Source organism: Haliotis rubra, unplaced genomic scaffold, assembly GCF_003918875.1.
Source record: "Haliotis rubra isolate DU_JTF1 unplaced genomic scaffold, ASM391887v1 Scf187, whole genome shotgun sequence".
NCBI classification, from domain to species: Eukaryota; Metazoa; Mollusca; class Gastropoda; order Lepetellida; family Haliotidae; genus Haliotis; species Haliotis rubra.
This window is the reverse complement of record NW_025765858.1, coordinates 250,636-266,145: the sequence shown is the minus strand read 5'-3', so window position 1 is coordinate 266,145 and position 15,510 is coordinate 250,636. Positions and strand designations below refer to the sequence as shown.

General features: G+C 41.4%; 1 protein-coding gene across 2 annotated transcripts; it reads left to right on the top strand.

The window, feature by feature from the left end:
- Positions 1-1,423: 1,423 nt before the first annotated feature.
- LOC124274024 (carbonyl reductase [NADPH] 1-like) lies at positions 1,424-13,734 on the top strand. Of its 2 annotated transcripts, none has more exons than XM_046709354.1 (8): positions 1,424-1,484; positions 1,849-1,930; positions 4,600-4,778; positions 5,485-5,597; positions 7,698-7,826; positions 9,234-9,372; positions 10,261-10,324; positions 12,502-13,734. In XM_046709354.1, the coding sequence occupies exons 1-8, from the start codon at positions 1,452-1,454 to the stop codon at positions 12,612-12,614; spliced, it is 852 nt and encodes a 283-aa protein (XP_046565310.1). In that variant the 5' UTR covers positions 1,424-1,451; the 3' UTR covers positions 12,615-13,734. The 2 variants fall into 2 exon arrangements, with proteins under 2 accessions (XP_046565310.1, XP_046565311.1); XM_046709355.1 differs by lacking the exon at positions 12,502-13,734 and adding an exon at positions 12,070-12,194.
- The last annotated feature ends 1,776 nt before the right edge of the window (positions 13,735-15,510 follow it).

The following is a 15,510-nucleotide window of genomic DNA, read 5'->3' as shown; positions in this document are numbered from 1 at the left end:
GGCCTAGATTTTCGAAGCTCTCTTAGCGCTAAGATAATCGTAAGTGCCATTCATTAACATTAACTTACGACTATCTTTGCGCTAATAGAGCTTAGAATATCTAGGCCCAGGGATACTAGGTAATATTATTTACATCAAGGGTTCCGCGTAATTCGTACACGTTTTTTTAATATGATGCAGTCGGGAAATATAACTAATACATAATATACTACCCATTAAAGGTTTAGACTCACTTAAAGCACTTACTATATGTTATGCATATATGTGTGGGTACATCGAAGATGAATTTCTCCACTAACTTAGGGAAACCAACTGCACATTTTATGCAGATGAATTGCACGAGGATCATGCATTAAATTGCTAAAAGCATGTGCAAATATCGTGCATGTGAACAGCTGTGTTGTGGTGTAAAATGTTGTTAAAAAATCGCCAATTTTCACTCAGTTGAATCATCTTTTTTAACCCATGACAATAATCTTTTCAACGTTACGAATTTGTTTTACAATACACCAGTTCATGTGTAAACAGTACCTTTAAACAGTATGGAAAATATTGCAAAATCAAGTTTAGAAGAGTTGACTTTAGTAAACTCACTATGGTGGGGAGTATATATAATAATACATAATTACTAGTATATATAATACATAAGTAGAACTATATATAACTATACCTATGTATCTGTAAAATCTCTCTCTCTGCTTCTCTTTCTTTCTCGCGCTCTCTCTCTCTCTCTTTCTCTCTGTGTCTCTCTCTCTCTCTCTCTCTCTATATATATATAATTATATAAATATTGTTTTTGTCATGTAGTATGTTTTGAAATTGTTAAAAACGTTTCAACCAATTGTCACACCAGTAAAAACAGGTATATTTAATGCAAATTTCATTATGGCTCAACAATCCATGCGTTATCATAATATTAATAATTTTGTGTTTGATTTATCTTTATTAATTAATTAAAATGTTTATTGCGTTGCGGGTAACGGTAAAACATACAAAAATTGTATTTTTAAAAATATATTACATTTTATGTTACATACAAAAAAGTTCAACTTTTTAACAAACGTTCCAGTGATATATCAATGTATTCGCTTAATTGAATACATATTTGTTTTAAATTCATCAACTGATCTATGAACTTAATATATCCACATATATATTTTCTTCATTCCGTGTAACGTCGGACCCGTGAAGATCCGGGTTAGAATTGATCTTCAGTAACTCATGCTTGTCGGAAGAGGCGACTAATGGGATCGGGTGGTCGATTATTTGCAGACCGCCGCCACGTAGCTGGAATATTGCTTAGAGCGGCGCAGAACTAAACTCACTCACTCACCGTGTAAAGTCGCACACGTTCAGTGGCGGCAACACAATCATTCTCAGATGAAGCGGCCTTGGTCCGCTTACGAGTTCACGAGTTGCCTCCCTTTAGCCTGGACTCCTCGCTGACGAGAATGGCTGAGGCTGTCGGGACACGAGTCGCAGTGGTAAGAGCAGGAACACATCGACTTCGTTGGGATTACTGTCACGTGAATTGGTCGCGATCGGGTATACACGTGACAGTTCAGTTTATTGGCTGAATATAGAATTTGAATCTTCGTGGAAGACTGAGCGGGCAGTATTCTCATTTCTTGGTTGATACTAAATGTAGGACTTTGATTTCGTTCCGCTTTCCGACCTCTTTTCAAATCATGTGACTGGAGTTTCCCAGCATGCGTTTACGACTACAACAAATCACAGTCTACACATTTTCTCTCCTGTTTCATATCACACGACGTAGTTGTGTAGTTAAGTGAATGTTTCGTTTAACCTGTAATTAGCATATCTGTCTATCTATCATTATTATTACAGGTGACCGGGGGCAACAAAGGTCTAGGATTCGAGGTGGTCAAATCCCTTTGTCGGCTCTTTAAAGGAGATGTTTTGTTGACAGGTAGGAGTGAGTGAGTGAGTGAGTTAGTTTTTCGCCGAACTCAGTAATATTCCCGCTATATGGCGGCGGTCTGTAAATAATCGAGTCTGGATCAGACAATCCAGTGATCAACAGCATGAACATCGACCTGGACAATTGGGAACAGATCACATGTGTCAACCAAGCCAGCGAGCCTGACCACCCAATCCCGTTAGTCGCCTCTTACGACAAGCATGGGTTACTGAAGGTTCATTCTAACCCGGACCTTAACGGGTGTTGACAGGTAGGAAAAACGTATACAATGTATTTAAATATGCTCTGTTTATTCAGTCCGGGCCTGCTTTAAATGCAAAATTGTGTAAGTTAATATTTTTAAGAGGTCAAACAATATCTATAGTGGTACCTGGTTTAGTTGTGCCAGGATCGTGTGTACTATTTCACAGCACCGAAACAGTACTCATGGTTTTAACTGAAGTGATTAAAATCGTCCCCCAAAAAGTTGACGAAATTGACGCACTGTGATATTATTTGAATTCTTTCAACAGCGGTGGGGTAACCAAGTGCTTAAAACGTTCGTTCGTCATGCCGAAGACCCGGGTTCGATTCCCCATATGGGTACAATGTGTGAAGCCCATTTCTGGTGTCCCCCACTGTGATATTGCTGGAATATTGCAAAAAAGCAGCGTAAAACCAAACTCACTCAGAACAACGCTAAGCCCAACATACGCATTAACACAACCTTTAACTGTTAAATGTTAACGATAATCTACCTGAGATGAAAAATATTCCTGTGTTTATAGTTCAGATATTCCTTTAGTCCATCTCTAACTGTGGTGAATATTTTAATACAGCCTTTGCATGACTAATTTACAATAACCGTCAGGAGGAAGTTAGGGTCGTCATCAAAGTCTGAATATGTGTGGAAATGTGTTTCCACTTCATGTTTGCTTTGTCGGACAGTGGTGTTGCCTAGTTGCCTAAAGACCCGGGTTCGATTCCCAACATTGCTATGACGTACAATGTGTGAAGCCCATTTCTGGTGTCCCCCCGTCGTGATGGTGCTGGAACATTGTTAGAAGCGGCGTTAAAGTAAACTGTCACTCCCTACCTTGTCTGTGCGATATTCAGAGTTGTAAGAGTGAGTGAGTGAGTATTGCGAAAAGAGGCGTTAAACCGTTGTCATTCAGGCAGCCATAATCGCCTAAAACAATTGTCCAGGAAGTTGAAAGTAACAAATGATGGCCTGATCTCTAATATGTAGGGCTGGCTATCGATTAGTCTGTCGTACAGACCCTGAAGCAAATATATCCAAGAAAGCCCACGCAAGTCTAGAAAATGTGGCAAGTCTAGATTTCCTCAGCTTCAGAAATGAAGAAAGTCTCAGAGCTCCTTTTCATTATATATATATATTGTTTTACTATGAACTTTTTTTAGTAAAATATGTTCATTTCAGAGAGTAGCTGTTAGTCTAGCTATCGATATGTATCATAGAAATCGATAATCGTTTATATTATTACTAAATGTGGAGAGATCGACAATAAACTAAATAGTAACTTTGTGCTAAAATGCCCCCCCAAAATTCTGAAAGAAATCGTGAATATATTTCACATCACTGATTAGAGTACAGAGCTCCAGATAAGATTTAGCTCATGTGGTACTGTACCCACTGTATTTTTTGGGAGTGGGTATTATGAATGTTGAGTGGGTATTTCATTTTCTGTTACCCACTGCTTTCAAATATGTGCGTATTTCAGTCATTTTACTCACCTAAGTATTACGTCATTGAGTAAGTTTACTAAGCAGGTATGTTCTGCGTTATGTCATACCTAATCAAAACCAACCTAAATATAATGGAAATGATTTCATAAAAGATCACTCATCCTATACTGACAGTACAACACTAGTCCTATACTAACAGTACAGCTTGATAGCAATCGATGTCTTTTTCATTACGCAAGCGATTTTTATAAATATATTCCGAAGCATTTGTTTTAAACTTTTTGCGTATGTTACATTTTAAATGCGTAATTAGTACGCAATAATTATTTTTCAATGCGTAATTGGAAATGTTCTATGCGTATTTTACCCCGATACGCAGCTTATCTGGGCCTCTGCAGTGTAGACATGTTTATTCAGCGTCCTGAATAAAGACTTACGTTTGAGTAAGCGCACAATTTTCATACAAATAATCATTAATAATTTTCCCTATCGACGACATTTCCCATAATCGATAATTTTAGCCAGCCCTAGTAATAATGTACTCTAGAAATAGAGCAGGGTGATCAGCTATAAATGCTGTTGTCTGACCACTAGGAGCATTTACGCTCTACATAAAGCCATATACTCACTCACGCATCGGAGGGACACATGTATTTGAACGTGATAAAGATGAACAGGGGTTGTGGTTAATGCGTTCGCTCGTCACGCCGAATATGGGTACAATATGTCACGCCGAAAACCCGGGTTAGATTCCCCACATGGGTACAATGTGTGAAGCCCATTTGTGGTGTCCCCGCCCTGATATTGCTGGAATATTGCTAAAAGCGGCGTAAAACCATACTCACTCACACTAGCTTGGCCAAGCGAGGTAACTCCCAGTCGTGCTCATCACCCGTAAACACGCACACCAGTGCCCCGACACCATACTAATGACTGACACACCGCTTTGTATGATTCTCTTTTTCCTGCAGCGAGGAACGAGAGTCTGGGTCGAGCAGCGGTAGCTAGCCTGGAACAGACTGGTCTGAAACCAAAGTTCTTCCAACTGGACATCACTGACCAGACAAGCATTGCATCCCTGGCAACACATCTGTCAAACAAATATGGCGGACTGGATGTCCTGGTCAACAACGCCGGTATCATGTTTGGGGTAGGACTTCCAAAATATATTTAAGGGATACTGGCGCTATATGGGTTACGTCCCTTAGGTATGCCAGGAAACTATGGTCGTTAAGATCCCATGTTCGACCTAATTAACCCGTGAAGGTCCGGGTTAGAATATTGATCTTCAGTAAACCATTCTGTCGTAAGAGGCGACTAACGGGATTGGGTGGTCAGGCTCGCTGACTTGGTTGACACATGTCATCAGTTCCGTATTTCGCAGATCGATGCTCATGCTGTTGATCACTGGATTGTCTGGTCCAGACTTGATTATTTATAGACCGCTGCCATAACGCTGGAATATTGCTGAATGCGGCGTAAAATTAAACTCACTCACTCGACTTTATTATGTTTCAATGTTTGTCAACACCAGGTCCGTGCTCGTTGTTTCACCAAAGTCTCAGACCAATATTTGCATGGTATTTTCAATTTCAAAGTGGTTACGTTTCTTCAGCCCGTCAGTTTACCATGAGAAGGGTCGTCGGTTCAAATTCCTGATCCCAGGTTGTTAATCTGCTTTCATGCACTAATGATTCCCACAAAAGTGGAAAACATTTCGGTCATCACTTCGGGGTTTAATACCACAACAAACTGACACGTCGTAAAAAAACTGGAATACTGTTCAAAGTGGCTTTAAACCCAACTCACTCACTCAATGTTCAAATCGGCTACACTGGACCTTATATATCTTTCAGAGGTCATCCACGTCCCCCTTTGAAGAACAGGTGAAGACCACGATGAAGGTCAACTTCTGGGCCAATCTTAACGTGTGCAAAACATTCTTCCCGCTCCTCCGCTCCGATGCAAGGTAACCTCTCGATTATTGCGTCACAACAGTTTGTCTTAAAATAAGGGAGCTTCCTCAACACTACCATCGCATAGTGAAACGGACCCTGATCTATTTCTTAGTAAGCTGGAACAAGCATCGGGTTTTGGGTATGATCTTTATGGCCAACGCAGTTTATTATGAGCCGAAATACATAGATCATTCCCAGTACACAAGAAACAGCTCTATCTCACCTGGGTCGAAGCTCGATGGTCTCTGAATACTCTGATGGCATGATGGCTCATCGAAGTGTATCACTACGTCCCAAAACCTCGGCCTCTTAGGATATCTTCCATCTTTATGAAATCTCGAACCCTTTTTACATGTAGTTTTCATAGAATATGGGGGCTGGTGGGGTAGCCTAGTGGTTAAAGCGTCCGCTCGTCACCCGGGTTCGAATCCCCACATGTGTGAAGCCCATATCTGGTGTCTCCCGCCGTGATATTGCTGGAATATTGCCCCCCTTTAGGGAATATCTCACATCTAGACAGACTTATAGACTATAGTATGCCTGACACACTGAGGATGTCTCCCACGCAAAGAAAATACTGCTGCCTGAGAATCCCTTGTACCCTTATCATATGTCCTATCTCAAGAGATGGTGCGGTGAAATGGGGTTTGACGTCCCATCTCAAGAGATGGTGCGGTGAAATGGGGTTTGACGTCCCGTCTCAAGAGATGGTGAGGTGAAATGGGGTTTGACGTCCCATCTCAAGAGATGGTGCGGTGAAATGGGGTTTGACGTCCCATCTCAAGAGATGGTGAGGTGAAATGGGGTTTGACGTCCCATCTCAAGAGATGGTGAGGTGAAATGGGGTTTGACGTCCCGTCTCAAGAGATGGTGAGGTGAAATGGGGTTTGACGTCCCATCTCAAGAGATGGTGCGGTGAAATGGGGTTTAACGTCCCATCTCAAGAGATGGTGCGGTGAAATGGGGTTTGACGTCCCATCTCAAGAGATGGTGAGGTGAAATGGGGTTTGACGTCCCATCTCAAGAGATGGTGCGGTGAAATGGGGTTTGACGTCCCATCTCAAGAGATGGTGAGGTGAAATGGGGTTTGACGTCCCATCTCAAGAGATGGTGCGGTGAAATGGGGTTTGACATCCCATCTCAGAATGTCATGCAGCGCAGTTAGAGGAGTTTATAGTGTCTCCTACATCAAGGATACCGTTCACACATGTTTGGCATGTCCATCCTTAAGGTCATCCCCTACGTTTGATATTTCAATGCCACAGGTAAAACCGCAGCCGGTAGTATTACCAGATCCTCAAAATGTCTCACACCCCAATGATGTTCAGCCTCGAAAGGTTACCTGTCATTTTGGGGTTATCCAGTACCCTGAGGATATCATGCACTTCCAGGATATCACACGTTCCCAGAATTCCTGGAATCACTTACACCAGTATGACATATCGCATCGCAAGAAGTGATGCAACGTATTTGCTCTTTAAACAATTGAAGTATTATTGCAATGGTCTCCTCTTACGGTAGTGAGTGAGTGAGTATCGTTTTACGCCGCTTTCGGCAATGTTCCAGCAATATCACGGCGGGGGACCCCACAAATGGGCTTCATACATTATACCCATGTGGGGAATGGAACCCGGGCTCTATGCGTGATGATCGAACGCTTTAACCTCTTGGTTATCCCACCGCCTCTCTTACAGTAGTGGACCTCCTCCGTGGTGTAGTGGTTAAAGCGTCCGCCCGGAGTGCTGAAGGTCACGGGTTCGATCCCCGACCGCGTCATACCAAAAGACGTTAAAATATGGTACTTGTTGGTCCCTGCCTGGCGCTCGGCATTAATGGGTACAACAAGGACTGGTCGGCTCGGAGTCAGTATACTGTGTCTGAGTGGGATATTCATGTTTCACTGCGGCATGGTATCTCAGTGGGCTAGCACTATAAAACCAGCATAAGTCTGGGCTAGTACAAGCAGCCGCACATACACATACACACGCATGCACTTTGTCATATGAGCGAAATATTCTCAACCACGACGTAAAACCCAATTTCACCTCACCTCACCTCTTACGGTAGTGAGACGGCCACGGTAGTCCAGTGTTCTGCTTTGTTTGTTACAGGGTAGTGAACGTGTCCAGCATGCTTGGAAGCACAGCGTTGAATAAATGCGCGAAGGACCTCAAAGGAAGATTTACCTCCCCTCACATTACACTGGATGAACTTGAAAGCTTGATGGAGACATTTGAAAAGTATGTTGTCTTGATGTAATTGAAGATGTTCCAGATGAGTATCAGTTCCCCCACAACCAATGTATTGAGTTAAATAACCATTCATATTCGCCAGTGATCAATGTCTGCATTTTATCAGGATGGAGTACAACGATCGGGACGGGATAAGACAAGGTATCGCCCTTTTGCCCTAGCAGTGTTCACAATATGGCAGATTCCGTGCCAGGTCCATAGTTTCAAGCGTGTACGGGTCCTTGTGGCCTGGAGGCATTCATGTATCCTTTACTTGTCACAATAAGTTACGCTGAGAGGGTACGTAAGTCCCAAAACTTTCAAAGTTAAATATTTGCTCACCCGATTTTTAAACGTAGTATATTTGTTCCTTTAAATTTCGGCTAAACTTGTCCTACAATCGCCAGCGGCTGAAAGGATGGTGTAAATCCAACCAGGGTCCATGCAGGTAGCAAAGGTACTGTAAATCCCCATGGTCCCTAGTATGGTGATCTACCTTCAGTTGTTGGCGATCTATAGCCAGTTTTTACATTGTATTGTCCAGGAATAATTTTCTACTTTTAAAGATATATGCTAGCTAGTTTTAACTCAATCTGTGATAATCTAGTGGTTTTACTGTCCTTCGTTGACAGGGTTGTATATATTATATGTATGTTTTATGAATTTAGAACTAGTTTTAGTCACGATACGGGTGAAATATTGCCGATGTGACTTTAAATCTTAACTCACTCACTCACTCACAATAAGTTACGACCCGTGAAGATCCGCGTTAGAATAGATCTTCAGTAACCCATGCTCGTCTCCCCGTGAAGATCCGGGTTAGAATGGGTCTTCAGTAACCCACCCTGTCGTAAGGAGCGACTAACGGGATCAGGTGCCCAAGCTCGCTGACATGGTTGACACATGTCATCGTATCGCAATTGCCTAGATAGATGCTTATGCGGTTGATCACTGGATTGTCGGGTCCAGACTTGATATGTTTCTGAGTGCGTCGTTTTGAAATGTTTGATTTTGTTTGTTTTGTTAGTTGTTTAACGCCTTACTTTCGATATCCCAGCTATATCGCAGCGGTCTGTAAAGGAATCGACCTTGACACCAGACAGTTCAGTGATCGACATTGTGTGTATGGCTCTACACAATTGGGATACGATGACGTGCTTAAAAAAGTCAGCGAGCCTGACCACACGATCTTTTTAGTCACTTTTCAGGACGGGCCACTTTGCAGTTGATGAATATGATGACGGGATTCGATGACACACAAATAGCTGGACCAGCTCGTCATTTGCTCGCCTGTACCAGAAGTAGGTTCCTCGGCCCCTTATTGAAAAAAGACTTGCAGTTGAATCGTCGTTGCGGCAAATGAAACTGATCTATTAGTTAAATTGTTCAATGTAACTGGCCTTGGTTATGTTGTAGTGACGTTTCATCGGGGACCTATAGTCAGACGTGGCCAGAGACGGCATACGGCGTGTCTAAAATAGGCGTGACGACGATGTCGCTGATCCAACAGAGGCTGTTAGATAGAGAAGGAAAAACTGACGTGGTTGTAAATGCGGTGAGTTGGTTTTGAAGGTGTGATCCTTGACCATGTAACAATGTCGGTATATCTGACACAGTGTCTGTCATTATGTTGTTTTTCTGTCAAAGGTGTACTTTTAGTTGGTCAGTGTTACTTCAGTGTGTTGTTTAAAGTGCCATTGTATTTGTTACGTAGCTGGAGAAACTGATAGTATGTCAAAATATGTGTAAACTGCGTCTGTTACTATGTAAGTGAATCTGTTACTGTGTCAGGGCATCTGTTACTGTGTCAGAGCATCTGTTACTATGTCAGAGCATATGTTACTATATCAGCACATGTTGCTATGTCAGAGCATATGTTACTATGTCAGATCATGTTACTATGTCAGCATATGTTACTATGTCAGAGCATATGTTACTATGTCAGAGCATATGTTACTATGTCAGAGCATATGTAACTATGTCAGAGCATATGTTACTATGTCAGAGCATTTGTTACTATGTCAGCATATGTTGCTATGTCAGAGCATATGTTACTATGTCAGAGCATATGTAACTATGTCAGAGCATATCTTACTATGTCAGAGCATATCTTACTATGTCAGAGCATATGTTACTATGTCAGAGCATATGTTACTATGTCAGAGCATCTGTTACTGTGTCAGAGCATATGTTATTATGTCAGAGCATCTGTTACTGTGTCAGAACATCTGTTGCTGTGTCAGAGCATCTGTTACTGTGTCAGAGCATATGTTACAATGTCAGAGCATATTACTATGTCAGAGCATATGTTACTATGTCAGAGCATATGTTACTATGTCAGAGCATATCTTACAATGTCAGAGCATATCTTGCTATGTCAGAGCATATGTTGCTATATCAGAGCATATGTTACTATGTCCTGTAAGTCTGTTGTCTGTTGTAGTGCTGTCCAGGGTGGTGCAGAACAGACATGGGTGGTCAGACTGCGACCAATTCGGCGGAAGAAGGTACTTTCAGATATTTCAGATGTTGTCTTCTTACAAATCACCCGTTCAGTCTGGTACGGTAGTGTAAATATGTACCGTACGTAATTGTTGGATGATGGTAAATTTTATCATATATTACAACAAATTATAAACGAAAACTGTGTGAAATATTTTTAGGACTAAAACTTAAACTTAACGTCCCTGTTCGAAAACAAAATCTGCTTGTCCTTCTTAACTGGAATCGAGTGGCGGTGGGGGAACCTAGTGGTTTAAGCGTTCGTTCGTCACGTCGAAGACCCGGGTTCGATTCCCCACATGAGTACAATGTGTGAAGCCCATTTCTGGTGTCCCCAGCAATGATATTGCTGGAATATTGCTGGAATATTGCTAAAAGCAGCGTAAAACCATACCCACTCACTCACTCACTCTTAATGGAAATCCTGCGATCAACAGCATGAGCACCAAGTGCGTAGATCGATGCTCATGTTGTTGTTCTCTGGATTGTCTGGTACTCGAAGTATTTAGAGACTGCCGCCAAATAGCCGGAATATTGCCGAGTATGGCATAAACAACAAACAAACAAAAAACATAAATCTTAATTGGAACGGTGGCCAGCATCGGACGTTGACACAGCCCCATAGATTCTGCAATTGCACATGGCCGTATTGCCGGTCAATAGGTTGCACTTTACACAGTGAAACTACTTTGAAATCTTTGTTTTTGTTGGCAGTGTTGCCTTTGCAAAATATTGCCACAATGCAGATCCGATCGAAGTCAGATCACTTCTCTTGATTAGTGTGCTTTTGTAGACTTTCTGACCTGAAGATCCAGGTTAGAACTGATCTTCAGTAACCAAAGCTTGTCGTAAGAGTCGACTAACGGGATCGGGTGGTTAGGCTCACTGACTTGACTAGGCTGGTTGACACATGTCATCGTATCCCATTTGTGTCGATCGATGCTCATAATGGTGATCACTGTCCAGATTGTCGGGTCAAGACTCTATTATTTACAGACCGCCGCCATATAGCTGGACTATTGCAGAGTACGGCGTAAAACGAAACTCCCTCACTCACTGTTGACTTTCTTACACTGTACCCAAATGTCACTCAATTCTCATTCAAAGCAATTTTGCTTTAATCATATAATGTATATATGCCGAGACCAACTGATGTCAAATATCAATCAGAATATCCACACTTTACTCTTTGTTTTCATAGCTAGTATTGTTTCCAGTATGGCATGCTAAGCATATTAAACAATAATTAATTTACTCTTTAAATTTGCGTATGCCCAAGAATGATTTCCTTCTAAAATGATTTTGTATTTCTCAGGGAAAATAAATTATGCATAAACTATGTTATACATCAGTATCGGTTGTTTCTCTGCGGTAGTACAGCGTCATATTTGTTTCCGGTAAGGGAGATAATACATTTTGTTGCTTATTGTAGTACCGAGAACTAATTTTCTCTTGAGTATGTAACGATTAGTCAAAATGAATATTCAACATTAATTACTATACGACACAACCATGCATATGTCATCCTTGTAACAGGCATTTATAGAGCATGAAAACGTGTATTAGGGCTTTCTTGACATCTTAATGGCCTTGAACAGTTTCTGACACTGCTGGAGAAATAATATTTGATGAAGGTCGTGTGGGAAACATTGATTATATTGAGAACCTCTAATGGAATCGTAATAGTATGAGCAGATACATTGCTGTCAAAGCTATGGAGTTTATGTTTTCGTTCGGGTTTGCATTTTAGAAAGAACCTACCAGCTTTGTTTTATCAGCTTGCCTGGTCTGAAAGGCCACCAAGCGACGTTCAGAAATGGTTTGATGTTCAGTGCATGGGAAGATGTAACGGTATCCTAAAAAAAATGGAGTTGATTTGTGAGATGAAGAGAGCTAGTGTTAGGCTAAGATTTCACTACAAACAACACTCAATATTGTTTTGACGTTAGTGTTTGCGAAGTAGTATGACCGTATAACAGAAAGCTATATTGCGTTCTTTTGCACGTGGGGCGGTGGGTAGCCGAATGGTTAAAGCGTTGGCACCTCACATCGAAAACCCGGGTTCGATTCCCCACATGGGTAAAGTATGTGAAGTTCTTTTGCGGGTGTCCCCCGCCGTGATGTTGCTGAAATATTGCTAAAAGCGGCGTAAAACCTTACTCACTCACTGACTCTTTTGCAGGTGCAGACACCATTGTGTATCTTGCAACACTTCCGCCGGAAACGATGTCGCCACGAGGGGAACTGGTTACAAAACGCAAGATCAAGCCATGGACCAAAGGAACTGTACTATGAAGCGTTCATGGGTTATATTTTGTTATGCAAGTTCTGTGGGGGGCGATGGGGTAGCCTAGTGGTTAAAGCGTTCGCTCGTCACGCTGAAGTCCCGGGTTCGATTCCCCATATGGGTACAATGTGTGAAGCCCATTTCTGGTGTCCCCCGCCGTGATATTGCTGGAATATTGCTAAAAGCGGCGTAAAACCATACTCACTCACTCCAAGTTCTGTGCATATGTATACGGCTGTAATTCATGAAATTGTGGTTGACCAATTATCGGCAGGGATAAGTGAGTTTGTGACATGGTGGAACGTATGTTAATGTAATACTGGGTCTCGATCCAATAAGAGTTGGTTGCGTTACGAGCTATCCTAGCTATATAGTTTATCATACGCTTACGCATGACGTAGTGCTACGAGCATTTGTTTCATACAACAGCTGATGTTTTCAAAGTGTTTTAATTAATGTGTTTACTGATCAAAGTATATTTTCCCCAATAACATAGATGCTAGTGTGTAGAAGTATTTTTGGATGTCAAACATGATATAATGGCGTGGTTGATACGGATCGGCAATGTTTAGCTCAATGTTTATTCAAGAAGGACTGACATTAGATATTTACTGTCTACATTTGTGAAACCGTTCTCCTTAAAAGTTTAGTAATAAAATCTATCAATAATGTAGTTTTGTGTATATGTGCTTAAAGACAGGGGCGGTGGGGTAACCTAGTTGCCAAAGCGTTCGCTCGTCACGCCGAAGGTTCGATTTCCACATGGATACAGTGAGTGAAGCCCATTTCTGGTGTCCCCTGCCGTGATATTGCTGGAATATTGCTAAAAGCGGCATAAAACCAAACTCACTCACTCACTCGCTTAAAGACAGCTTCCCGACACTAAGGTCGTGCATTTACATGCACGGCCTGCAGCTTGAATGTGTGTGTCTTTGTTGGGAGCAGGAGACCCCAACACATGGTTTGTTTATTTTGAACAACGCAAAATGACTTTGTAGCTGTCGCATTCTAAAAACACATTTGCTGAAAGTTCCAATAAATAAGTTGAACACACGTTAGAAAGATGTTGAGAGTCTAAGCATCTCTTTTACACAGAATTCTTCATTAAGGAAAGAGTTTTATTTCCTTTTCCGTGGGTTTTATGTGTATATATTTCTTATTAAATACCATTTTCTGCAAGTCATATCTTTAAAATGCTGTAGGTGAAATTGGGTTTAACGTCGTGCTTGAGAATATTTCGCCCATATGACGACGTGCATGCGTGTGTATGTGTGGCTGCTTGTACTAGCCCAGACTGAGGGTGGTTTTATAATGCTAGCCCACTGAGATACCATGCCACAGTGAAGCATGAATACCCCACTCAGACACATTATACTGACTCCGAGCCGACCAGTCCTTGTTGTACCCATTAATGCTGAGCACCAGGCAGGGACCAACAAGTACCATATTTTAACGTCTTTTGGTATGACGCGGTCGGGGATCGTTCCTGTATTTATAGAGCTATGAATGTGTATATACCATGCTGCCGTTTGTGGAAACATTAGAATGGTTATGAATCTGAAGCTGCATCTACACAGTGCAAAAATAATATGTTTCAAGGCAAGCATCACAGTTTTGTGTTTTGTAACTGGAAGTGGTGAGTAAATGTGTTGTGGCCTTTGGTGGTTATCATGACAGGCAAACTGGGGCACTACAGAGGCAGTTTTCTTTTGGAATTTTGTGAAACAAGTGACCTTAGGTAAAATGTACTTTACCTGTAGGAACATAATAAGTTTCGTACGCGACCACGGCTGGGGCCTTTTCCGATGTGCGTCGCAACAAAAACATGTTATTCTCGTAGGCTGGTGAATTTACATCAGGCCCTATGGTTTAATGTGGAACTTGTTCGTATATTGGCAGAAACAATTCTCAACAACTCTCTTAACGACACGGAAATATCAGCCTGATCAGGACAGTATCAGTGTATTTATTAGGACTGTGTATTGGCAAATACTGGTTGACTTGTTGTTTAACGCCGCACTCAGCAATATTCCAGCTGATCACGGCATGTAAATATTCGACTCTGGACCCGCCAGTCCAGTGATCAACAGCATGAGCATCGACCTACGCAATTTGGATACGATGGCAAGTCACCACTTGATCCCGTTAGTCGCATCTTAGAACAAGCATGGGTTACAGAAGATCAATTCTAACGCGGATCTTCACGGGAGTATTGACTAATGTATTGTATACCAGTATATTGCGATACATTGGTAGTTTAAGTGTACATACCACTAAAAGTGTTAAAGTAGCATTGATTCAATCGTCTAAAACATTGGTTGGACAGTTAAGGATGCTTTCCTTTTTGTGCAATTCATAGCATATAGATTATGTCGTTTTATCAATTAAGAGCAATGGGAAACTTTAGAGGTGAATGAAAGTGTTTTAACGTAAACCATACTCATAAGGACAAAATTTCGTTTACCCTATCCACTATTTCCCAGGAATATTATTACAATACGCGTCGTTTGAAAAGGGAATTGCAATATTATACAGGTAATATTGTGCTGTCCTTACTTTTATGTATGAGGTGATATGGAACTTTCAACACGGTGACACAAACGGGAGATCGTGGAAACAGAAACCATATCATTTTAGGTCAACCAGAGGTAAACAAATAACAGAATCGAATTACAACATCACAAGGGAAATATTAGCTTTAAATTATCCATTTGAAACATGCCGTCATCAAATCGAATCGAAAATTCAAATCGAAACTGATAAATATTTGAGAAATGCTCTTCCTGTCATTTTGAAAAGTAAGTTTTCACATTTCTGTCGTTCTCAGTCCATATCTGTGATATTGTTTTGATTACTTCCAGACACACCACTTTACAATTGCACTTTCATTTAGAAAATAAAACA

Coding starts and splice junctions, on each gene's coding strand:
- LOC124274024 (XM_046709354.1), top strand. CDS start 1,452: ATGGCTGAGGCTGTCGGGACACGAGTCGCAGTG. Junction 1,931..4,599: donor AGGAGATGTTTTGTTGACAG/GTAGGAGTGAGT, acceptor TTTTTCCTGCAG/CGAGGAACGAGAGTCTGGGT. Junction 5,598..7,697: donor CTCCTCCGCTCCGATGCAAG/GTAACCTCTCGA, acceptor TGTTTGTTACAG/GGTAGTGAACGTGTCCAGCA.